Source organism: Zosterops lateralis (genome assembly GCF_965231275.1).
Source record: "Zosterops lateralis genome assembly, chromosome: 3".
In the NCBI taxonomy this organism is placed as follows: domain Eukaryota; kingdom Metazoa; phylum Chordata; class Aves; order Passeriformes; family Zosteropidae; genus Zosterops; species Zosterops lateralis.
In genome coordinates, this window is record NC_139764.1 from 15,608,518 (window position 1) to 15,634,501 (window position 25,984).

The window sequence follows — 25,984 nt, forward strand, 5'->3', positions numbered from 1 at the left end:
TAAATTATACCAACAGCATTTGTGTTCTTGATAGAAACACAGACATGGTGAGCTATACTTGTATAAGGACAAGACAAAATGGAGAAACAGAAGGGACATTATGAATAAAATACCACCTAAGTCAGAACTTTTGAGACAGAAATAGTTTTACCTGGACATTTCTGAGTCCCTACTATGAAACCAATGGAGTAAGATTTGGATATGAATGAAGATTGCTGTAAAAGAAGTCTTCATATTGTCACTAGAAAGTGTATCAATATGAATGGAATTTATTCTCAGATTTAGACTGAAGAACAAATGCTAATAATAGGAGGAGGAAACCCTCATTCAAAATGATAGCTGACAGACTTTTTCATAAGATGAATAAATGGCATAAAGAATATAAGTATAGTTTTATCCACCAGGGAATATACTACAGGAGAGCTAATAGGAAAACTTGGATATGATTGGAGTTAATTCTATTTAAATTACTCAGAAAGATAAATGGAATCTGTTTGCAAGTAAGACTCACAATTCCAATATAGAAAACTTTGACATGCTACTGAAACTAGGTGGCCAGTCCATTGAACTAGCTAGTCTAATAACCAGTTTTCTGAAATGCATTAAAAAAAATTGTAAAAGTATCTGAAGTGTAAAGCAAGGCAGTGAAAAAAATCTCTCAGAAACTCCATAAGGAAGAGCCCATAAAGCAGCATCTGTAGCTTATGTACTTAGCCTTCAGAATTTAACTACAGTCACTTAGTAAGTTAGGATTCTATCTAGCAGTCAGCAGCTAGACCTGGACCAAACCTAAGTGATTTGCTGCTCTTGAGCTCTCATGTTTAGTATATTTGGGCCTTGCTTTGTTAATTTGGAACTACCTCTTGTCATAAAATACTGTGCTTTGAAGTCTGTCCCTGGTTTTGAAGGATAACTCATTTTCATAGAAATTAATCTGTTTCTCTACCTTTGGCACTGGAAATACCAGGTTCTCAGAAGGGACCAGCTCAGACTAGTTTCAAAACAAGTGTACCTTGACTGGTTGGAATATAATTAGTGTCCCAAGCATTCCCAAAGATTACATTCAAAGCTTTTGCATTACTCACAGCAATTAAGTTGTACCAAGTAAGTTTCATAGTTTTAGCTTTAACACTCTAATTATTGATTTAAAAACACATGTATTTTACATTGTCTTGGCTTTCCATATGGCCATATATATAAAGCACAACATTTTAGTGCAAACAAAAGCTTTTCAAAAAACAACCAGTGTGCCAAACGTAACGTTCAAAGAATTTCTTTTTTCCAAATGAACCGAGATACAGTAACTCAACATTCACTTTTAATGAAGCCCCACTGCACCGTGAAAAATGTGCAGCCTACAGTATCTTAAATGAATCATAATATGGCTTACATCTTTAATGCCTGATCACAGTGCCAGAGGAGTTCAAAGAGCCCTTACTAAAACCATCAGTAGAATATGCTGGTTGCACAAGCCACTGAAGTGCCTACTTTGTAGCCAGAAGTAATTACGTTGCTCTGCTAATCTCTGCTGTAGAAACTCAATCTAACAGACTGAGATCACATCTATCAGATAAAACCTTCATGCAAGGCACAGGGGCTGCTGCTTTTCTTGAAAACACACACAGCATTTTGTGTGTGTGTGTGTGACAGTGCAACATACATGCATTACACCTTTAGGAATAAAAATTGTCAGTGTTGGGAATACATACTGATGATAAGAAATAACCCTTCCTTCCTCTGCTTGAGAAACTGCAAATCTACATCTTGAGATCACACCACATCTGTGAGGTTCCTGACTTTTACAAGCACAGGAACCTCAGGTGTAAGAATCCATTACTATGAGGCTGAACACACAGTTGTCTCTGCGGATATCCCTTTCATCCCCACTTTTCTTAAAATAATGATGGAACGAGACTGGATCTTGAACCATCAGCTGAACTACGCAATACATCTCACTTAAAAGGCTGTGAGGTAATGCTGTTGAGCTATAGCAGATCAGTATGAAATATTTCAGGTAGATAGCATTCATGACTGATAACCGTGGGACACAGATTTAAACCTGGAAGCATACACAGAGCTCACGTTCTGGAGTTTCACAGCACTAGATCAAAGTAAAGAAGTGCAATCTGTGACTTCGTGTAAAACAAATGACACTGTACAGTCCAAACAATGGCAGGCAATCTTGCTGAAATGACTGCTATCTACTTTCAAACCAGAGAGGAATGAAAGCACATCCAAGAGAGAAAAAACAGGGAAAAAAATATAACACAGAGAATTATGTACCTTACTTTTTTCTCATACCATCAAACAGCCAAACTGCTTGTTACAGCTTATTCAAATGACTCCAAGCCTGAGCTAGAAGGCTTACATTTTATTCAGGTGGTTACTGTTTGGCACACTAAGCAGCCTCAAAACATAGAAGCTGCTGCCAGCAAAGTCAGGAAGAAAATTGTCAGTCTTTGTAAGACCACAAAAAAAAAAAAAAAAAAAAAAAAAAAAAAAAAAAAAAAGCGCATATGCCCATGCCAATACCAATTACACAAAAACCTCAAATTGTAAGTGTGGAAAGTAATTTTGGAACATCAAGACGAAACAGTTGGAAGAATTTTACCTCTCTCTTTTTAATTTTTCATTATGATCATACATTTCACCTTCTTGCGTCTGGGTATTTTTTTGCTTTTAACCAAAAAACCAATTGTGCACATTTGCAAGGTTGAAAAGATTCCAGTCTCTCCCAGAAGCTCCTATTCACAAGAGTATTTGGTCCTCATTATTTTAAACCTCCAATCACCTATGGAGAAAAACAATTCAGCATACCTGGCATTCTAAGTGCCCAGATATAATAAGGAGTAATTATACTACAGCATAAAATACTTATAATTTATTCTGTGCTGTGTACACTAACGTTTGCTTGCAATCCTTCTATATAAGAACTTGTTCTACCCACTGCAGTTCATCTACTGGCTCACCTCTGCGTAACAATACCAAAGCCACGCTCCAGGAATATTTCTGTATATGAAAAACAGCAAAAACCTTTTTCTGTCAATCTCCTCACATATGGGATAAGCCCTTCCATCATGGTTACCACCTGTATTAGCTATACTCATGGGAGCATAAGGCAAAAAGAGGCTGCTAGGTGAAATGAAACTTCCACATCTTTCAACAACATGGAAATAAGGATTTATTTTTTCTTACAGAGAATCAATTGCCTTGTATTCCTGCCTAATGGAACATTGCTGCAATAACTGCAGGTGTGGTTTTGACAATTTATTAGAAAAGAATACATAATACTTACTACTAAATGTATCATTTAAACACACTCGTAGGAAAAAGTGTCAAGTGAGAATATTTCAATACCCTTCCCTTTTCATGACTGAGCACACTCTCCTTCTACAGAGTAAGAAGCTTTAATTTTTAAGACTCAATCTAATTCTTCAGAAACAAAATTCTGAACATTGCGGTGTTGCAACAGATGTACTGCTGCACGAAGAGCTGTAATGCATCAAACACTTCACCTATCCCACTGTCCATCCAGCCTGCTCCAAAGTGCTACTGCTACATAATGATCCCTTGCAATCCCCTCAGTTTATATGTTAAAACTGTTAAGGAATGAATATTCTCTCTTTTAGTGTGAGTCCTCTATACATTGTAAGGTTTAAAGGCATTTCGCTGCCTTTCCTCTGTCATCCAAACTGGACTGACATTATCACAAAGAAAGTTCAGGTACTCCATACATTCCAACATTATATAATTTCTAACACAGAAATTAAACCACATTTCTCAGGAAACAGAAAACAACAGCTACTTTCAAGCTAAAGGTACTTTCAAATGCTAACCTTAAGGGACGTAACAACCTATACTTCCAAACAGGAATATTAAGCAAAAAACTCATGCTATTACCAAACAGAAGATAAAAGAATCAGATTATCTACTTTGGGTTTACCACCTTTTTGTTTCAATGGTTGGCTTAGGTCCTGTGTTCATCTGTTACAAGTAACTTCAAAATGACAAGGGAAAGGAGATGGTATTTGTAGAAATGGGCAGGACCTAAATTTGTTTCCATATTTCTGAAAGAGTGCTTAGTGTTAACTTTCTTTGCACAAATTAAAATCCAAATAATAGAAAAACAATTCTTAAATGAATACAGCAAAACAACGGTCACTTTTTTACTTTGTAAACAGCGTACTTAATTTCTGGTTCCTGCTGCAAATTTACTTGAAACACATCTCCTAATAATAAAAGCCTTCCTTCCCATGTTTCCACACAGGCCTCTGTGGATGGCTCACAGCCCTCCCTCTGGGGCACAGCAATCCACTGGCACTGCTCCCGCTTTTCCCTCCAGAACCGAACTCTCTTCTGGAACAAAACACTCCAGAAACCAAAACAGGCAGCGAGGAGGAAATCGATCCACCTGGCAGCACCTTTGCAGTTACCTGCAAGGCTCAGCAGCCTTTTCCTCAGCCCTTCGCTGCGGGAGAGGGGAGCAGCAGGGGAGGGAAGGTTTATTAGCGCAGGGCGGGCACGGAGCCGTCAGGCCGTGTGAGGCTGCCGGGGGACCCCACCCGGGCAGGGGCCGGGGCGGGCTGGGGGCGGCCAGCGAGACCCCCAATCCGCTCAGGAGGGCGGGTGAAGCTCTGGGCTGCGGCCCCTCCGCCTCCCCCCCGGCCCCGCACCGAGCCGCCCCTTCCTTTCCTTTCCTTTCCTTCCCTCCCTTCCCGGCCCCGCCGCCCGCGGGAGCCCCGAGCCCAGGGCCGGCGGCGACGGGCGCGGCCCGAGAGCGGCGCGGGCGGGGGATGTGAGTGTGAGCACAGCGGAGGGAAGGAGCGGGCAGCTCCGCGCGGGCACGGCGGGGGAGGGGGGCGGGGGCTTATTTATATCCCGAGCGCTAATTTGGGAAGCGGGATAACCCGCCCCGCACGGCACCTGCCGCCGGCACTCACCCCATCCCGCGGAGAGGCGGCGGCCCCTTTAAGAGCGCGGGAGACCCCTCCCTCCGGCCCTCCCGCTCTCCCCCGCCGCGCGCCGCCCGGGCCGCCAATCGGCGGCGGCGACGCAGCCGGGGCTGCGGGCGGCCAATCCGCGCGCCGCTTAGTGACCGCAGGGGAGGCGAGCGGCAAGATGGCGGCGCCGGGAGAGGCGGCGGCCGTGGCGGCTCCCTCACAGAGCGAGGTGGCCGCGGGCTCGGCCGCCTCCGCTGTAGTGCTGCCGGAGCGGCTGCAGCGCCGGGAAGCGGAGCGGCAGCAGGGCGTGGAGCGGCAGCGGCAGAAGAAGGAGGCGCAGGTAGTGAAGGAGGAGCAGAGCGAGTTCTTCCTGGCCACCTTCGCCCGGGAGCGGGAGGCCGTGGAGGCGCTGCTGGCGGCGGGGACGCTGGAGGAGGCGGCCGCCCGCCTGCAGGCGCTGCAGAAGCTGCTGACGGGCAGCGTGCGCTTCCTGGCGCCCTACGAGGTGCGGCAGGGGCAGGAGACCGTGGCGCGGCTGCAGGGGGACCTGGCGGCGCGGCGGCAGCAGCTGCAGCCCAAGAAGAAATTCGCCTTCCGCGCCCTCAAGAAAGAAGCGGCTCCGGGCAGCGCCCCGCGCCCCGCCGAGCCCGCCCCGCCGGCCCCGGCCGCCCCAGGCACCGGCACAGGCCTCGCCGAGGGCGACTCGGGCGGGCCGCCGCTGTGCGGGTTCAGCGGCGCCCGGGACCGGGAGCTGGAGCTGGGCCCCGCGGAGCTGCTGCAGCAGGACGTGCTGCTGTCGGAGCTGCGCGGCTGCCGGGTGCGCCTCCGCGGAAACCCCAACACGCTGCGGGTGCGCGACTGCCGCGGCTGCACCGTGCTCTGCGGGCCCGTGTCCACCTCCGTGCTGGTGGACGGCTGCAGCGAGTGCCTGCTGGCGCTGGCCTGCCAGCAGCTCCGCACCCACCGCACCCGCGACTGCCGCCTCTACGTGCAGGTCACCAGCCGGGCCGTCATCGAGGCCTGCTCCGCCGTCTCCTTCGCACCCTACTCCTGGCGCTACCCTGGGATCGAGCGCGATTTCGAGACGTCTGGGCTGGACAGGAACAGTAACAACTGGAACCTGGTGGATGACTTTGACTGGCTGGCGACTGACAAGCCTTCGCCCAACTGGAGCCTGATCCCCGAGCAGGAAAGAATCACTTGCTGGGACTGACTGCGGAGGTGCAAGAGATCCTGGTGTAAACGCACTGATCCACAGACTGTGGGACTTAATCCCCGATATGCCATTAAATGATTCCACTCAGTATTCAAATTTTGAATTATTATATATATATGGCTGGATTTCTCAGTTGAGGAATGCCAGTCAGATAGAGTTTACTGTTCTTGCACAAGTTGCTGCTATGATCTGTTTGTATCACTGTGGGATTTACCAATTTCTGAAGTACCTCCTTGTGAGTTTTAACTTACTAAGGTGGGGCAAAGGCCACTGATACACAAACAGCAGTGAGCCTCTGTTAGAGCTGTTGTGCTGTTTTCACTCACCCAGGCAGACTCTGAATTACTGCAAGCTACTGAATGAAAAGATCAAATACCAAATTCTCCATGTTTTTGTGGTTCTCACGTTGCTGGCAGCAGCACAGTGTACCTTAGGGGGAGTGCAGGGCAGTGCTGCTGTGAGGAAATGGGGCAAAACAAGGTTCATGTGAAGGAAGAGTTTGTCACTGCACAGTGCAGGAGACTGAGATACAGCCTAGGCTATGATACAATGACGAGCCAGTTTCTGTGGATTCAGGTTAAATCTCTAAGTTTGCTTTAGGCTTCTATTTTAAATGAGATAAGTCTAAAGGAAAAAGGTGTTCTAATAAACATCTAATGCTCTCCTAATACATTGATTACTCGAAATTGAGAAACCTATGGGGTCTGTATAAATACTAAAGCTTCACAGGCTGTAAGTGCTCTGTGAAAGGATGCTGCTTCTGTAAGCAACTCAGAGGCATCCAGCAAGTGCTGATGAACATCACAGAAGCTGGGTTAACTGTTCCTCTGCAAACTGAAGCTTCAGGAGAGAGGTGTTCAGGGATGTCCCGCTAGTGTTCCAGACAACAGGCTTTGTGTGCTGTGATCCTAATTTGCAGCACTCTGCTAAGTGCAGTGTTGACAGAGGGAGTCAGTAAAACAGAAAGACGAGGTGCTATATTCCAATTCCAGAATTGCATGTTATCTTGCATAAAGTGCAGAGTAATTTTAGTCTCTTCACTCCTGCTAAATAATAATAAAAAAGTCGCAGCACTGTTGACTGCAATGTCTTTACAGTGCTCTGTTAGTGGTTTCTAAAACCCCTCCTTAACTTGTGACATTTTCCAAGAAATAATTCTTTATCTTGCCTTAGCTTTATTTTAAAACCTCAAATTGTTTATGCTGTGCAGTTATCATCTGTGTGCCTCTAACAGACACTATATCCTTAGCTGAACCATCAAAAACTGCACCACTGCCAGGAGAAATACATAAAACTTCACTTAGGGGCTTGACTGGTTTTGAGCAGAAAATGTTTTTGTATGAGTTGTTTTCAGCATATTTAATTTAAAGGCAGGGGGCAAAAGGATTTTTTTTAATTATTATTATTGACAACTTTCAGTTTTGTTTACTTCTGTTGATGTATATTTTTTGACTGAATTGGATTTTGCATTTAAAATATACTTGTTTTGAATTATTTCAGTTGTTCCTTTACTAATTACTATCTTCTTTGCACTGACAGCATCATAAAATTATTTAAAGAATACACTCTGTCTTACTTGAATGTACATAATTTATATCCTTTGTTAGAGGGATGTGATCAGTTGAGGCTCTCAAGTATCTTAATTATAGCATATCCATCTTGGTATAGAACCTGATTTTGTAGCTAACTGTTCTCCACAAATCCCAGTAGTCACAGGTGAATGCTGTTAGCATCCTCTAGCCTTGAGATTGCAACATGTTCAGCCTCTAAGAACTACAGTAATGCCTTTGTTCTACTTGCCCAAAGCTCTAAGCATTTACACCTCCTTTCTGTGGCCGTGGATCCCAGCAGATCCCCACAGGAAGAGAGACTCCAGGCTGTGGCAGGTACCAGGGGTGCCCTGAAGATTCCCCGTGCACTTCACATGGAAGTGCCATGTGTGTCCTGTTCCAGCTCTTGGCCCATGACATGCAGAACTGCCTGAATAAACAGAGCAGGAGTCAAAACATGCACGTTTAAACTTCAATTTCACTCTGAAATTGCTTCCTTGGGGATGTTTTTCACAAATCAGTTACTGACATCCCAGCTCCTAATGGATTGACATCCCAGCTCCTAATGTTTTCTTTCCTCCAAGTACTTAACTTTGGTCAAACCACTGTGAGCAGGTAACACTCTTCAGGAACATGGTGCCAGACAATTAACCTAAAGATTTAGCATTACCTTTGTAATACAAAACACATAACTGGCTCTTGGTGTCAGGTGTGGTATGAAACAAGGAAATTCAATTTGACAACTGCAAGTCCAGAAACATTTGGTAAGGTAAATACCTAGATGTGATTTATAGTTCTAAACATAAAACTTCATGTATATATATATATATATATATATATATGTATATACACACTTGCACATTTCCATACACCTTATTTAAATTATACTTTCCTAATGTAGAAACAGAAGTCTGTTAGTGTTGTATGAGAACTTAAGCACTAGCAGAGATTTGATATCATGTTCATGGGCTATTCAGTAGGAAATTTGCAACTCTTTTGTGTCTCTAAGGAAGAGAAGCCAAACTCCAGTATTTCTATCAGCTGGCAATCACCCTGCGTAATGTACGACTGAAGTGAACAAAGTCTCTTCAAGAGTTCTAGCTCTGTTTTGCATCGCAGCGCCACCAGTTCCACCAGGAACTTCTTTAAAAATCTTGTACTTAAAAAAAATTAAGGGGCTGAAAACCAAACGCCTGCCAGAAGCATGGGATAACAGAACATCAGCACCACAAAAACTTGTGCAAATTTGCTCTGAAGAGAAGCCAACAGGCAGAAAGTTTATAAAAATAGTGGGGGGGCTTGAGCTGCAGAACCATTTTTCACAGGGAGTCGGGGAAGCAGTCCTATTTCAAACATTTTTGAAACACAGATTCAAAATGTGAAACACGCATTTTGAAAATCTACCGCAGCCAGTGGCCTCATCAAAATCTTTAAAGCCAGTGAAACTTCTTAGTCCACCACAGGGACTGTTACTCAGTGTTTTAAAGCTCCTGTGTGTGTCTGTGGAGGAAATAAAACAGTTCTATGCAAAGACACACAACACTGAACCCATGGAGAAAACTGAGGCCGTTTTCCAGGCCACACAGGGCTTTGAACATTGCCATTTCTTGAGGGACTGAGGGGTGGCACAGACCAAAACTTGCCTCCAGAGAAGCAGCCAGGAGCTTTGCTGCTGCTTCCCATGGGGCCATCCCCTCACCCAGAGGTCTGTCCTGAGGAGTGAATCCCCCTCGGTTCCCGTTGGAGTCCAGGCAGTTCCCTCTGGCTGCCCCTGCTTCTCTGAGTAACAAGAACAGAAATGGAGTTACTTGCATTCTCTTTATCCAGCCCTCTTTCATTTAAATAAATTCTGATGTAAGCTGTAGTAGAATTGTTTTGTGAAAAAAAAAAACAGGTAAGAAATACATGCATAAGACAATTTCCTACAGACTTTTATGCATTATATTTTTGAAGGCTTGGATAATTTTTTTTCCTGAAGTTTCTTATTTAAGCAGTAGCTGCATGTAGACAAGGTTCAAGTCTCAGTGGTTTTACCTGGAATTGCTTCAGGTTTTACTAAACAATTTCATCACATGTAAGGAAAGACAGGAACAGCAAGAAAAAGAATCTGTGCAACTTGGGGAAATTTCAGCATCTCCATTCACATCATGATCTGATTTATCTGACTGACTAGGGGATCCACCTGTTGTGCTGAGATGTTTTCCAGCAGTAATGACTATCATGAGCTTTTTGTAAGCTGCTTTTAATTCCCAACATTTTTCTCTCCCATTTCTGCAAATACAAACTTTGATTTCTAGCTCTTATTTTTTCAGCAATGAATGCTCCACCCCAGGCATCACAATAATACAAACAAATACTCATAATGACCATCTTGGAGGTCAAAAAAAAAGCTGTGTTTTCTGAGCATGTTACACACCACTACATGAATGATGGCTGAAATTCTGGGAATTACCCAGAGCAAAACCACACCAAACCCCCTACAGCTTGCCCCAACAAAGGGCAGGAGCCACAGAGTTCAGCAGGTCAAATCACCCTTCCCAGGATTTACAACAATCCCAGCAGTGAATTTAGAACTTACTTTGTTTCCAGCCTCAGAACCTGCAGTCACCTCAAATGCCACAAAAATTGTAGCCAACTAAGTTACTTGTGTAAGGAGATAAAAAAAAAAAAAAAAAAAAAAAAAAAAAAAAAAAAAAAAGTCATAAATCAGACTTTTCTCCACCAGATAATTGTACAGAGAAGTTCAGCATTTTATCACATTGTTCCTCAGGAGTGTCCCTGTTCACACCACAGTTACAATTGAGAGCAAAACCATAAGTGAGGGTACATGAGCAAACCTCTCTACACAATAGCTTCCCATCAAAGGTAAAACCAGACATCATTTTCCTTGCAGTGAAATATAACCACTCCTAGGGAAAGGGGAAAAAAAGCCTCAGAAAGGCACAGATTTTATATCACAGAGCAGTGTGAAAGAAAGATTGGACCAGGAAATTATTCTTTTACCAGCTGAGAACACTTCCATGGTTTAGGCATGTATGTATTTTGTATCTTATACCCTTGAAGATGGAAAGATTAAGACTGGTCCAGGGTTGAGCATCAGACTGTTTAACAAATACCAGATTAAATAGTTTACTTTCCTCTCTCTTAACTAATAAATTTGCAGCTTATATGTAAGTTAGCAAGCATAGCTTTTTGGAAAGGTATCAATATTGTATTGTTATACGTACTCATTATAATTTTTAACTAGATTTTGAATTTAAACAGATTCATGGTGAAATCAATAATAATTTGAATATTATATTCTACCATTTTTTTCTCCAATATTGGCATATGAATTATACATTTGAATTTAATAGACAACCTCTGAGGAGACCATTAACTGAAACATTCTTGCAGCAATTAGCTTTTATCCACTATGGATCAATTTCAGCATTTTCTATTTGAAGTAGAAAGCGGTAGTAAGTGCCAAACCAGAATCACGGCCAAGAGAAAGCTTTTTAAGAAAAGCAGATGCCAGGCAAAAAGAGTTTTCTGTTTTAAACTATCCACACCCCAAGACACTTCTCCTCGATGATCCCCCATCACCTTCCTCTCCCTTAGGCTGCTGTGCCAGAGGCAGCCCCTGGCTGGCCGGTTTGTGCCGATGCTTGCACAAGGTTTGTCGCCTCCGTGTCTGAGATAATGGGGAAGGATTCCTTCCCACTTTAAAATCTGTTAACCCCTGTCCTGGGTTGTAGTGTAGGATGTACACAAAGTATTTATTCTATCACCATCTTCATGAACTGTTGAAACCAAGTGGGGCACTACTCTAGTGTTGGGGTGTCTTCTGCTAATGGCCCATCAATGCCTGGCCCATGAGTCACAGGTAACTCCCTCCAGGAGTTATCTCTGTTTAATGGGCCATCAAGGACCCACTTCACACTCATCATCCCATTGTGAGATGCTCCGCCCAGGGGGAGGAGCCAAGCATTCTCACCTGGATATAAACTGGGATTTGAGACAGAACAAGCAGCCCTGACCCACTGGATTCCCAGAGGAGCAGAGCTACCAGACCTTTCTACAGGATCACTGCTTCAGGAAGAGCACCTCACCTGGACTGCTTCCACCATCCTGCTCAGGTTGTATTCTGACTCTGTCAGTGGTCCTTTGTGTTATTGCATTTATTTTATTTTTACCTTTTTACCTTTCTTCTTATTAAATTGTATCTCTGACTTGGAGCCTCTCACTCATTTTGCTTTCAAACCACAACAACCCCTTTAAAACTTCCAAGCACGGCGAGTCACGTTGATGGGTGGGGTAGTTTTTTCCACTTAAAGTCCCCAGCTGGTATTGAGCTATTGAAAACTACTTAAATAAACAGCTCTTTTCCTAATCCGGATTGTTTTGGTAGTGCTGATTGCTCTCTGTGATGACTTTAAAGGTAGAAGTCTCAAAGGTCTAATTAGAATTTGAGTGTCCCCTCCTGAACATCAGGTGAATTACTGATCATCTCGCTGCTAACACCAGCAATTTAGCAGTGATTTATGAGGACCTGTCCCATTTCCTTTGTTTATAGGCAGAAGAGTAAATCTGGAGGGATCAGTGAGCACGTCCTGCATGTGCTACTTCAATACTTTGATTCCTGAATTAGAGGAAACACCATAAAGTATACACTTACATGATTTTGCTGCATCAGATTTATCATGGGTATCTAAATGTTAAATTATTAAGCTGACAGGTACTCAGATTCATCCTGAATACAAAATTACCCATATCCAGAGCAGCACCAGGCTTACATCTGCTGTGGGCAGGAAGTATTTCACTGTATATCCTCATGACCTGCAGACCTGGTACAGAAATCTTTTCCACTTTAATTACGGTTTCACATTCATCACTGGCAAGAAAGGAAATGGTTTCGAGTTCCATTATCTAGAATTAACTCCAGGCTGTCAGATAAATACATTTTCCAAACTCAAGTCTCTTAGCTGAGCCCTGAAAGAGTCAGTGAAACACATGTGCTGCACTGATTGTGGAATATTTTGCCAAGGGAGATGCTATTTCAGCACCATGACTTATTGCACAAAAACATGAATAGATTCTCTCAAGAAACAGCACTTCTCATCCACTTCAGGGCAAGAGGAGAGAATAGTCCCTGATGGATAATCACCTTCCCTCTCATCTTACACATTCACTCTTCCCCAGCAAGGGCAGCAGTAATGCAAACAACCAGGCTTGCTTTAGAAAAATCCCAGTTACCAGCTGCTCTCCAGCTCATTGCAATAGCACCAGGATGGGCTGGGAAAGGTCCACCACAAAAACCTTCTATTAGGACAGGAAGAAGTAGTGAGTTGCCAGCCTTTGTCCTTCCTGAAGGAACCTTCAGCGTTCCAGGATCTCAAATAGTAACTGAGAAGCATCCACAGTACCATTAGAGCTGGACACCATCAAAAACTTATTTTTCATTGCTTGGGCTTTTAAATTACTTGCATTATTGTTTTTCACGCTTGCCTTCCTCCTAGCACATCCCTCCCCCTCTCTGTCCCTGCGGGCTGGTGGCCATGCTGCTGGCAGCCACTAGAGGATGCCCCCAGGGCCTTGGGTGGTGGCAGCAGCAGGTCTGGCTGACAGGCAAGAGAAAACCCTCCCAGTCCCTCTTCTGGGGCTGCACAGGAATTTCCCAGTAGCTCCAAACCCCTGTGAGGCGAGTGGGAGATGATATTTCAGAGCAAGCAAAACTCATCAAGCAGCAGAGCAAGTGAAATCCCGGCACCTCTGTTTGCCTGACCCAGCTGTGTGCTCCAAGGAGGAGGCTGCAGCCACAGGAGGGGCTTGTACCCTCCTTTCTGCCCACTCCAGTGTGAAAGCAGAGCCGGCTGCAGATCCTTCAGCAGAGCCTGAGGACCCCCGGGATGCCTCCCTTGCACTCAGATACAACATCCCCAGCATCCCTCTCCAGCTGCTGAGTTGAATTCCTCCCTGGTGTAAACTCCTGGGTGGGTCTCCTTGGGCAGCCCTGCTCGCCTCTCTGGCCTGGTGATTATCCAGTAAGCTGCTCATGCCAGCTCACTTTTTATAAAAGCATCTCTAGATTTCAGCCCAGGGTTTATTTATTGAGTTTCTCTGCACTTTTCCTTTCTCCTGCTCTCCTGCCAAGACTCAAAGATGGTGCAAGCCGTGGAAGTAAATAGAAAATGCCGAGCTTAGTTTTTTTAGGTCACTGTAAACTACACGCTTATCTGCTTTTGGAATACATAAGCCACAGGATGTCATCTCCAGTCAACACAGTAGGATAAGGACTAGAACATGAGCTTGGCTGTAGATATGAATATATTGGGATTACGGTGGGGAATGTTTATATACAAGCAGCCTTTTTAAATCCAGAGCCCTCTTCCTTTTTTTCTCTAAGGTTCCATATTCTTCTGGCAACCAAGATCTTTTTATATCTCTGGGGTTTCATATTCCACCCGGCAGCCTATCATAGGAGAGCACAAATCTACTAAATAGTAAAATGAGGGATTACTTCCACTCATCTGTTGACAGACATTTCTCCAAATTGGATCAAATGATTAAAGGTATTAGAATGACGTCTTGCAGATCCAGATCAAATCATTTGAAACCTTGAGAGTGTTTCTCCTTTGCTTGGAAGAAACCACCAGAAATAGTTGTAGGTGCTAATTGCCCAATATTCTCATTAATGTGAAATTGTTAACTGGGACCTTTGAATATTTTACTTACTTGAATCCTAAGCAGGGAACTTCAAGATGGAAGGACCGTGCAGTGGCTCGCTTCCCGATGTGCCGTTCGGGATCTCTTCCAACGCCTGAATGGTTCTTCCTCGAGTTGCTTACGCTGAGAAGAGGGGTCCAGGCTGTGAAATCTTCCAACATCTCCCACTACAAAGATGGCACTGCTGAAAGTCAAATTCAATCAGAAGAAACGGGTAAAACTAGCGCAGGGACTATGGCTCATGAACTGGTTTTCGGTGTTTGCTGGAATCCTTGTTTTTAGCATGGGATTGTTCCTCAAAATTGAGCTCCGGAAGCGAAGCGAAGTGATGGACAATAATGAAAGCCACTTTGTGCCCAATTCTTTGATATTGATGGGTATATTATCCTGCGCCTTCAACGGTTTTGCTGGAAAAATCTGTTACGATTCTCTGGATCCCGCTAAATTTGCCAAGTGGAAGCCTTTGCTGAAACCTTACCTGGCACTGTGCTGCGTCTTTAACATGCTCATTTTCTTCGTTGCTCTGATTTGCTTTCTCATGCGGGGCTCCCTGGACAGCACCCTGGCCCAGGGGCTCAAGAACGGCATGAAGTTCTACCGGGACACGGACACCCCCGGAAGGTGCTTCATGAAGAAGACCATTGACATGCTCCAGATCGAGTTCAAGTGCTGTGGCAACAATGGCTACAAAGATTGGTTTGAAATCCAGTGGATCAGCAACAGATATCTGGACTTCAGCTCCAAAGAAGTGAAAGAGTAAGTGACTTGGTGGGGTTTGTATCACGTAGTTTCCGTGTTTGATCCGTGTTGTCCTCAAGTGCCAACAGGCACTGACTGGAAGGGGGTTTGTGTAAAATGGGGTCTTGTGTAATAAAGCATCTCAAATGAGCAGCTAGATTGCTTCCTCCCCTGACAAATTCCTCCAATGCCATCCATAACATAAAATAAAAAGCACCAAACTACAATTCTCACTCTTACCCAGTGTGATGTAAACAGACTTAATAGTTTTTACTGTTCTTTTACTGCTTTATAAACCCATTACCTTGAGCCACACTACCAAAATCAACAGGAAAGTATCAGAACTTTACTAATCCTTAAGCGGATGACAATGTGATTTATTAATTTCCTAAAAAAAGAATTCCCTGGAGATATACTGTCGATACTACTTTTAAAACTCCACTTAGATATTGGCAGCTAATCAGCCGCATGGAAATAAATAGAGGCAGTAACACTTTGCCAATAACCCATGTGTCTTAAATCCTTAAGATTTAGAATTTTATTTTTATATTCACTCAATGGATTGCTTCAGTGCTGTGATAATGCTGAGCATCAATTGATATTCCTAGCTTTACATAGTGGCCCTTGTAGCCATATGTATTTTAAGTTCTGTCCTGTGCCTAATTTTTTAAAACCTCACACGAAAGCAGCACTAGTTTATTGTTTCTTTACAAACCAGACCAGGTTGTTGACCAGAAACACCTTAATGGCTTTGATGTCAGGTCCCAAAGAGGCAGTAATCCCAAAATCAGGTTAGGTGCAGTAAGCTCAAGCAGAAAATAAACACGAGAACAAAATGAACCTTTGAAACTAAAAAAATAGCATTAGGCATAAATACCCACAACCTTTTAAAAAACTGAGCACCAGGGAAAGAGATGGTTATTGTGGGTTCTTTGGGAGCATCATTCATTAATGTTTATGCTCTGTGGTTGCATAATGGGTCCTGTAAACTGGAACCAATCTGCCTTTTAAATGTACTGCCTGTATTAAAAATGTCTGAAGTAATTTTGAAAAAAAGCTTTGTGTATCTCTTGGGATCTCTTGGGATCCCTGCCTGACTGTGTAAATGGTATTTCACTTGTGTGTGTCTCTCTGCATGTTCTTTTGACTTGTTGGGTGGTCTGGTTGCTTTTGCAGTTCAGAATGAGGATTTAGTGAAAACTGTTACAGATTTAACCCGTTGCACTGCAGGGTGTTATAGCAAATACACTCACTATTGAATAAAGGGGGTGTTTCCATTGCAAAAGTATGCCCATGGGTATAAATAACTACTTGAAAAAAACTTGCCAGCATTATATGGAGATTTGAGAGCTGTAACTTAATCCAGCAGCAGTGGAAGGGCAATGCACAGAGGGGAAACAAGGTTATACTGTCCTTAATAACTGATGCCTTGTTTGGGACTGAGACTCAAGGTAATTTCTTTGTACTACTGAGGCAGGAAATAGGGCATTAAAAATCTACAAATGAAGTAGTGAATTTTAGTGAATTCAAGGTTTGTACTTTGTGGTGGTGCACAACCTCTGCTCCCATTCCTGGTGGGATAGTTTGGCCCCTTTGAAGCCAAGAGTAAAGTTCTTAGCTCCAAGGAAGGTGGGTCTGTCCTCCACAATGGGATTTTTATATTATTTGTAGAGCAAAGGCCTGATCCAATATCCAATCTCTCTGAAACTGGTGGAGCATTTACACATGAGTGGGAATTAGACCCAATCCAGAGGACACCTTACATTTAGAGAGAAAACCTCAACTGCGTTTGCTGTTTAGATATATTTAAGTCAGGACTGCAAAGTGGAACTTCCCTTCATCAGGCTGTTGGAATCACCTCTCTATGACGCAATTTTAAAATATCCATATAGAAAGCTATAAGTGACACTCAGTTGTGGTGGGTTTTTTTGTTTATTTGGTGGGTTTTTTTGGTTGGTTGGGTTTTTTGCCTCTCTACACCTCTGGGACTCCATTCTGTGATTTTTCTAAGCAAAATGGCCTGTTTTAAAACTGCAGACCTTTTATTACAGTCTTTTTGCAGAGTCAGTGGAACTACTTGCCTTCCAAGTTATCTTGCATCTAAACCTCTCCTAAGACACCGGCTAAATGACTGTTTACAGAGAACAGCCACAGTGTCAGACCAACAATAGCTGGGGAGCTCCTGCAAGGACTTTGGAAATTTTGCAACATCCTGTTGCTGAAGCAGATTTCATGTTTTCAATGGCTACCTTCCCAAGCCAAGAATAAATGCACAACCCCTCCCTGGAGCTATTATCATCAAAAAGAAGTTATTAGGTTTGCTGGATCAATGCTCAAGCTGGATATAGTGGGTTCCAAGGCTATCCTGGGTTCTTTTCCAAGCTCAGGTCAGCTCAACATCTCCTTTCCACCCTAACTATGCTGTGATCACTCTTTTCTGACTGCCCCTCCTGAATTCTCTCTGCCATTTACTTTTGCTAAAAATTAATTTCTTTGAAGAAGTGACCCGAGAGTGTCCCATTTCCACCAGGAGGAGTTGATTACTCAGTGTCGCCTTGATATAGAGCAGGATTTCAGAGAGAAAGGACACCCTGGACAAACGCCGCTGGTGTGAACAAGGGGAACACAGAGAAAAGGCATGGTGGAAAGTCCTCCTTGCCTTTGCTTTCCTTCCTCGTGCAGATTTGCTCCTGGATATCTGTGTGTCTGTCTGTATGTGTGTGTGTCTGTCTGTGTATTCACGCTCTCCTGCCCTTGCCCGTAGCCGGATCAAAAGCAACGTGGACGGGAGGTACCTGGTGGACGGCGTCCCCTTCAGCTGCTGCAACCCCAGCTCGCCCAGGCCCTGCATCCAGTACCAGGTCACCAACAACTCTGCCCACTACAGCTACGACTACCAGACCGAGGAGCTCAACCTGTGGCGCCGCGGCTGCCGGGAGGCTCTGCTGAACTACTACAGCGGCATGATGAGCTCCATGGGTGCCGTCATCCTCCTCGTCTGGCTCTTTGAGGTAACCCCCTCTCCCCCCAGACACCCTTCAGTGAAGCCCCAGCTCTGCAGGAGTGGGGCATTTCTCAGCCAGGGCTTCTGAGTGAAAAGCAAATCTATTTAAAATAATTTAAATAGGTTTGTTTTTTTTTCCCCATTATTTGGCTGAGAAAATAGCTGAGTAAGGGCTGAAAGGTTCCAGGCTGGAAACAGGTGGAGTGGGTGTGGGATCACAGACCCCTCTAGAGCCTCGAGTATCCCACAGCAAGAGGGAGGAAAGGGAGCGATTTTCTGTCCAAGGTGAGGTGCTGAGCAGGGCAGAGAGTGCAAGGGCTCTGCTGTCCAGATGCATGAATTTCACACGTCTCACCATGTGTGGGGAATGAGAAATACAAAAAAGCAGCACATCAGAAAGATGTGACAGTAATTAGTGAGACAGGAAGTGCAGTTAAAGGCTTTTCACACTGAACAAAATAAGGCTTTAAGCCACACACAACGAACGATTTCAAGGCAGCCTGTGGACCTTCATCAGCTCCACCAAGGTATTTGGTCAGAAAGAGTGGTTCAGGTGGAGCAGGTGGATTAAATTTATTTTATTCTGCTTCCCAAAACCATGACACAAATGCAAACAAGTGCCAACACTGCCCAGGGCAGGTGTCTGTGGGCACCATAACCCAAAGTGCATCTTGGCTGATAAAACACAGTTCATCCAATGCAATGAATCCCCTGCCCCTGGGAGATGGCCAGTTTTCCAGCCAGGCTGTTTAATCAACACTAATGCTTGAGGAGCGTGGGCTGGCAGTGGCACGAGGGCTGGAACGTGAGGTGCTGGATGTGGAGATCAGGCAGGACCTGATCAGAAGAGCCTTTCCTATCCTTGGAATGGCTGCTGCATATGGCATTGCCTATTTTAAATGATTCAGCTGCCTTTTATAAAAATTTAGATCCATGCAAATTAAAAAAAGATTAGTTACATTTTGATACAAGCACTGGCCTACAGCTTTCTAGGAATTAAGGTGCTTTTTAGAAAATAAACACCTACCTAAATCTGTGAGTTGAAAAAAAAATCATAAAGTTACTCCATGATGCGTTGTTTTAAAAATAACTGCTCCGAACTGCAGAGAAATGTACTACCTCTTTACACTGCTATTCTGGTAAGAAAAGAAAGAGAAGGTCTTTATTTTAGCCCAGATTCAAGTGCAGCTCTTGAAGAGAGAGGAATTTCAACTGTATTTGAAAGTCAAAGAAGTTCAAAAGCTCAGGGGAAAAATGCACAAAAATACCAATGCCAGCTGCAAAAAATCATGACTAGGAACCTGTAACATACCTCCACTAACTCGCAAGAGATTAATGACAGTGATATGTTAACATTAATAGCAGCGATAAAAATGCAGTATTTTATGTCTAACTCTTCAAAGTACACCTGGGTATTTTTTTCAACCTGTGGCATAATGAGAAATGAGATGTTCTCTTCTTTTCTTTGTCTTCTTCAAAATAAAAGGTGAGACTTCTTTTCAGGCAATCAGAGGACTTTTAGGGCAAAACTTGAAAGAAACAACATGATCCTGGGTTACAATAACTTGCCCTCCTGAATATTTATTACTTGCCTGGTATTCTGCCATAAAGGGCCCAGATTTGGGTCTGAAATTCCTTTTGCTTTTAAGGCAAACTTTGAAGAGAGGAAGCAAAGCAGGAAACAGTCATTAATTTAGTCTCCCTTGAAATATAACCACTTCCTTTAAATTCCAGTCAGGATAGGAAACAATTTTATGCTGAGCAGGAGGGCAGCAGAGGTCCTAACTCCTAACCAAGGTAAGTGTGGGTCTGAGCAGGGTGAGCCCAGGGGCAGTGGCTGTGGTGACTTTGTGCTTCTCATTTCCACTTTGACTGACTTCCTGAGAAGTCATGGAAAAGTGCAAAAGCAAAATCCTGGGTTGCTTTTCACCTGCAGCCACCATGGACTCAAACAAGGTACTTCTCCAGTGAAGCCCTTCTGGGAACTATGGACAACTCTTCCAGCTGTGTTGCTGGAATTGAGGTGTGGGAAGGGGGAGAGAACACAGAGGGAAATACTAATCACAGCTGTTATTCTGAGCTGTAGAAAAAGGTAATGTGCCAACAGGGACCAGGGAAAGCCACTTCTCTTTCACCTTTCTATATTACGCACAAGGAAGAATGAATATATTTTGAAACATCAGAACTTCTATTTGAAAAGAATGCTAATTTCTAGAAGCTGCTTTTCCTAACAAAAGCTGTAGGCTTCCCATGTGTGACAACCAGTCATGAGGATGACAAAAAAAGATCACACCCTGCTCTGGCTAAGCCGCCTCAAGCTAAACCCTGGCAAACAGATGGGCTTCGCTGCAGAAGGTCAAGAAGAGCAACCCTGGATGTCTTCTTGACCTGCCTTAGCCAGCAAAGAGGAAAAGAGAGGTTCAAGGGTGCTCTGAATAAAGCATTTCAAAAGGAATAGAGGGCTGAGGCTGGTATCTGAGGTGCTCCAGGTCCTCCACTTGTGCAGAGATGTGGATCTCAACAGGTCACAGCTGTCACAACAGCCAAGACCCTGGGATTCACCTCTCATGTGCCACAGACCGGGCCCAGGCTGAGCTCCAGGGGTGCACTGAGACATTCACAGGAGGCATGTTGCATGTCCTGTGTTGGAGAGTAAACTCTCTGATGCATTAACAGTAGGAGTGAATTCCTGGTGATCTCCAAAACCAGCCCACAGGCAGCAGGGACTCTCCAGATGGACAGAGTTTGCTCTGTTGGCCCAGCTGGAAAGGGTGAGCGTGCTGTGGTGCAGGGCATCCCCCAGCCCAGCCTGCACAGCCCTAGCCCTGCAGAAACACTGTGGCCATGTTCTTCCTGGCACTTTAAAGTTGCTGTAAAATGACAAGGGTTTCCATGACAGGGAAATCATCCCTCAACAAACTGGCCTCACTCTGGGGCTCTGACACCCCAGCCTTCTGTGCTGGACTGAGGTTAAGCTCAAATCTACAACTCACAGACTGGTTAAGGTTGGAGGTTTAGCTGTGGCCTCACCAGGGCTGAGCAGAGAGGAAGAAGGATCACATTCCTCAACCCGCTGGCAATTATTCATCTAATGCAGCCAAGGATACCATTTTCCCACTTTGCCACAAGGGCACATTGTTGGCTCAGGAACAGCTTGGTGTCATCCAGAGCCCCAAGGCCCTTTGCTGCCAAGCTGCTGTCAGCCAGTCACCCCCAGCACATATTGGTGCATGGGGTTATGCCTTCCCTGGTGCAAGGACTTCAGCTAAACTGCTGGTCTCAGACTCTCTGTGATCACACAGGAGATAGACTAACTTACCAGGCACTTGTCTCAAACTTCCTGGGCTCTCTTCTCATCTGCCAGAGAAGGCAGGCTCAGGTCAGTGGAGGTGGCAAGAGCTCTGACATTTTGGATTGGTTTTAAGGAATCTCAGCTTCAGGGACTCAAAATCTTGCTTAGAAAGGTTTTTAAGAAAACAAAGTCTTAAACTGAGAGAAAATCACAAAGATCACAAAATCTCATCCAAGGGCAGGTCAGATGTTCAGGGCTGCACAAGCATTTCCTTTTTAAAGGCATGACAATATTTAGTGACTTAGAGCCATCCAGGAAGCCAGTCCAACTACTTTGGCTGTCAAATAGTGGCACTTGGCAAGTCAATCACAAAAGAAAGCTCCTGCTGATATGCAGTGAGGTAGCACAAGTAGAGAGCAATGTGGAGGCCATTGCCTGCACCCAGCCCTGTTAATCTGCAATTACAACAGCCACTGATTTCAAAGATGTCAGCCCCATGAGTGAGAGCAGCAAAACTGGGACTCAGAGTGGAAGGAAGATGTCATAGGCTATAAATCCCAAGACTAATGTGATGGGATTTGTCACTTCTTGTGACTTTTATAGAATAGTGCTTTAACTGATTTAAATCATCATATTATTGGCTAGATGAGACTATTTCCAGACTCAGAGCCACTAGAAACTTCCTTAGTGACCAAAGTGTGGCTAGTCATACATTCCTGTGTTAAGCAATATGAACATTTGCTTTGGATATGGAAGTATTTGATGAAACTTGTTTGCTTGACCAATGTTTTTCCCTTTCTGATCTTGAGTGAAGGCAGAGAAATAGGAACATCTGAAAATTTTGAGAGTAGCCAAGTGTAGCTTTAGTCTTCCAGGAGTTTGGAGGCACTGATCATACACAAGTAGGATGACCACAGTAGACAGGCTGATGGATGATCCATGGAAGCACATGCTTGGACAGTCCCTTGAGTCCAAAAGCCAGATGTGAATTCTGCCATTGGCCTTGCCATGTGGCTGAATCCCAGTCTCAAACCTGCCAGCCTCTTTAGCCATCGGGGTTGAAGAGACCAAAGATTCCTTGGGAAATTGGATAGGGTGATGGAGGCATCGTACTTCCCTTAGAGAACAAATCCTGTGAAGTCCTGTAGGTGTTCTCCATCTGAGCTTTACCCAGCACATGAAGGACCAAACCAATCTTACTGCTGTCCCATCTCAACCAGCCCTACACATCACCAGGCTGGCTCTTCTGGGAGCTGCTCTTCTTTTCTTCTCTACTTCACACATCAATCCCTTCCTTCATAAGCACCACAAGGGTGAGGTCAGATTTTTCTGAAGGGTGTTAGAAGGCAGGAGAGTAGCTAAAACCACACTTTTTCTCTGGAGGCAGCGCAGGGTGTTACCAGTGTCAGCTGTGTTACACAGTACAAGTAGAAAAAGTCTCAGTCAGGGGTGCTGGGACTAGGTAATATTTAATCAGAAATACAAATTTGTTTTAGATGGAACCAGGGAGAGATCACCTGCTGCCTTGGTTCCCTTATTTGCACATACCTATATTAAAACAAAATCAGAATCTGAAGCAGACAAACTAACAGCTCAAATCCTAATGCTGGTCCGTTCTGCAGAGACGCTGATTCATTAATATCTCCTTGATCAGCTTAATATACTCACCAAACATATGAAGGTCGACGCAAAGTCAAAATGTTTAGTTAAAACTAAATGAGTGGTCAAGGGCAAGGACAGTGCTGCACATCCAAAGTGCCTCATGGACATGCAGTGCACAGCAGCCGGGGATGCATTAAAACCTCTCAGGAAGGCACTGACAGGAGAGGAGAGTGGAGAGGCCCCTTGGGCTGCCCTGGCAGGGGCAGTGAGGGTGGGAGGGGAGTGCCCAGGCCCGGCTGACGCGCTCTGCCTCTCCCGTTGCCTGGCACAGATGTCGGTGATGGTTGGGCTGCGCCTCCTGCACACCTCCCTGGAAAGCATCGCCAATCCTGAAGATCCCGAGTGCGAGAGCGAAGGGTGGGTCCTGGAGAACAGCCTGAAGGACACTTTCAAATCCGCACTGGAGAATTTGAAAAAGCTGGGTAAGTTCAACCAGGTGGAAGCAGGAGCCGAAGGCGCCGAAGGAGAGGAAGGTGGGAAGACGCCAGCCATCACAACAGTCAGTTGAGCTGCTCACTGAGGTGGACTTTTTCTCAGAGAAAATAACACAAACTGAGAATTGTGAATATATCTACATTTTAAAAGCTATGTACCAACCATCAGAATACACATTTCTACGCATGCTCGCTTTTGTACGTGGGAGGATACAACATAGAGCACCTTGGGATAAAACACTTATCCACAATGTGAGTACACCATATCCATATCCTTTTGGGAATATAACCCCAATTAGGACTTGCAATTTTCACATGTTCCCTTATCAGAGACAGTTAGTTTAAGAAAAAAAAGAAAAAAAAATTAGATTGCTGTCATCACATGGCAATCTATTCCATCTTATTTTGAAGTTAAAAGTGGAATTTGAAAAGTTAAATTTTTTTTTTGCTCAAGTTGTTTCATCAGCATACTTTCTGTACTTCGGCTTTTAAGGACAAACAGATTGGGTTTCTGGAGAGTAACATAATAGAATTCAAAGAAAGAAGGATTTCCAGAATTGTATATAACTTAGTATACAGGTATTTTGACAAACCTCTCATATGTGATTTTTGTTAATGTGCTAAGCAATGGTATTTTCTGCTGTATTCTTAAGATGTACATAGAACAAAATGCAAACTTATGCTGAGAATTCATGTACTAAGCAAAAATTGTAATTTAATGAAGCAGCCAAGCATCATAAAAACAACATTCAGGTAAGACTCAAGAGGTTTGTTTCTCAGGTTTTTTTTGCAGGCTGTGTATCTTGAATGCTTGTGTTGTAGACTTATGTTTCACCTTGTATTTAAATTCTTCACAGAAGCTTAGAAGATTCATCTTTTAGTGGGTGGAATCCAGGCTATGAGCATGTGCCAGTTATGGTTACTCTGGACATTTTACAGAGTATGTCATCTCATAACTTGCTCCAGAATATTCAAGCCCAACTATTTTTAAGGCAAGAAAAAGACAAACCCAAATCCAGACAGGCCACTTAGAACTCACACTTTAAATGTTTTCCAGAGGCCTAGAAAGTGGATACCATTAATCCACGAGTACGTCAAGCCCCAGCCTTTCAAGCCAGGGAAAACTAAATTTAAATCAATCCTCAATGTGCAAATTTTTTTTTATCAGCAAAGGGGTACTTCTCATTTTATCTTTTAAATCAAAGGGAAGGCACATTTTGTATATGCTGCACCTCTCCAAACATAATGTCATAGCTGGAGGATCTTGTTCTCAAGTTGGAATAAAATATGGAAAAACTTCGCTGTGGTGTGCAGCCTCTAATAAGGGAACAGAGCATCATCTTGAGTTTATTTTCAGCTGCCAGATAATTTCAGCTAAAAGGAAAGAAACCTGAGAGAACAATCCCCAGCCCCCTGCACCAGTGATTGCAGACACCTCAGTCCCTCCCTGCAAGCCAGGCACCACACTTATTTTCACCCTGGCTGTGCAAACCCTCTACTCCTTGGGGGTGTACCTGGGAGAGGTTTCTCAGTGGGTCCTTTCTCCCCAGCTGGTGTCCAGCCCTCAAAGGGAGTAGTGTTTGCAGCTGTCACCATTGCACAGCCCACTGGTTTTCGTTCCTAATCACTTGTGCACTTGCCCCAGCAGCACTCAGCTCCACCAGCTTCTGTACAAATTCCTTCTGGGATGGACAGATCAGTTCAAGGCAGGACAAGTAGGGATGTGTCCCTACATCACACCATAGTTTCCATCTCAGTGCCCAGGCTGTTTCAAGCCACCTGCACACAAGGTTTGATTTTGACAGGTATCTGTGGTGTCCTTTCATTTTCTCAAAGCTGGTCAAAGCTTTCAACTGCAGTTCTGATAATGAATTTAGTTACAATGATGAATTTATAAGTCACTCTCCTCTTCTGTGCATAAGACTAGGACAAGGGCACTGACAAGAGGCCAACTTGCTACTCACCACAGCCTATCGTCTCTTGCTCTGCTGAGGGACAGAACTGTACAAGCCAGAGCAGCTCCTCCCTGCTCAGTAGGATGTCACTGGGGCCAGCTGCCCCCTCAGCTGGTCCATTAAAGAACAGGATTGTGGATGGTCCATGATGTGGCCACATGTACCAGAGAAGAGCTTTTCAGAGGAGTCACATGTGGATAGGAGCTGCGTTACAAGGATTCATTACCGTCTTTCCTTGGGAGGCTTCAGCGAGTTGTGATCTATACCAGTTATTTGACTAGATTGACTTTTCAAAGAGATTTAGACTTATTGCTAACCTAGAAATCTGGCTTAGGCCCCTAATTTAGACAGGACTCTCCCATTATTTGTGGTGTCCATTTTTTTATCAGATTATTGCTAAAGCAATATAATAAATCTTCAAACCATTCTTTCAATACCACACTGGAAAAGCCAGTTCCCAGAGCAATGGCATCAGGCAGGTAAAGAGA

General features: G+C 44.2%; 3 protein-coding genes across 6 annotated transcripts in view; 2 read left to right on the forward strand and 1 right to left on the reverse strand.

Annotated features, from left to right (window-relative positions):
* The window catches only part of BICRAL (BICRA like chromatin remodeling complex associated protein), a 45,694-nt gene extending 40,706 nt beyond the window's left edge, over positions 1–4,988 (reverse strand). For 2 of the 4 annotated variants that reach the window (XM_083856526.1, XM_083856531.1), the window contains exon 1: positions 4,941–4,962. The gene's annotated coding sequence lies outside the window, so the exon portion shown is untranslated. Of the gene's footprint in view, positions 1–4,940 lie in introns of all 4 variants that reach the window. The other 2 variants (XM_083856533.1, XM_083856535.1) reach the window with 2 other exon arrangements.
* Positions 4,989–5,041: 53 nt separating this feature from the next.
* Positions 5,042–7,682, forward strand: TBCC (tubulin folding cofactor C). The gene has a single exon (XM_083856546.1). It carries the CDS (start codon positions 5,119–5,121, stop codon positions 6,151–6,153), a length of 1,035 nt encoding a protein of 344 aa, XP_083712672.1. The 5' UTR covers positions 5,042–5,118; the 3' UTR covers positions 6,154–7,682.
* A 6,904-nt stretch (positions 7,683–14,586) lies between these two features.
* PRPH2 (peripherin 2) lies at positions 14,587–23,615 on the forward strand (the record flags this gene model as incomplete). The annotated part of the gene is made up of 3 exons (XM_083858527.1): positions 14,587–15,167; positions 17,914–18,160; positions 23,379–23,615. The coding sequence occupies 3 exons, from the start codon at positions 14,587–14,589 to the stop codon at positions 23,613–23,615; spliced, it is 1,065 nt and encodes a 354-aa protein (XP_083714653.1).
* Between the last annotated feature and the right edge of the window lie 2,369 nt (positions 23,616–25,984).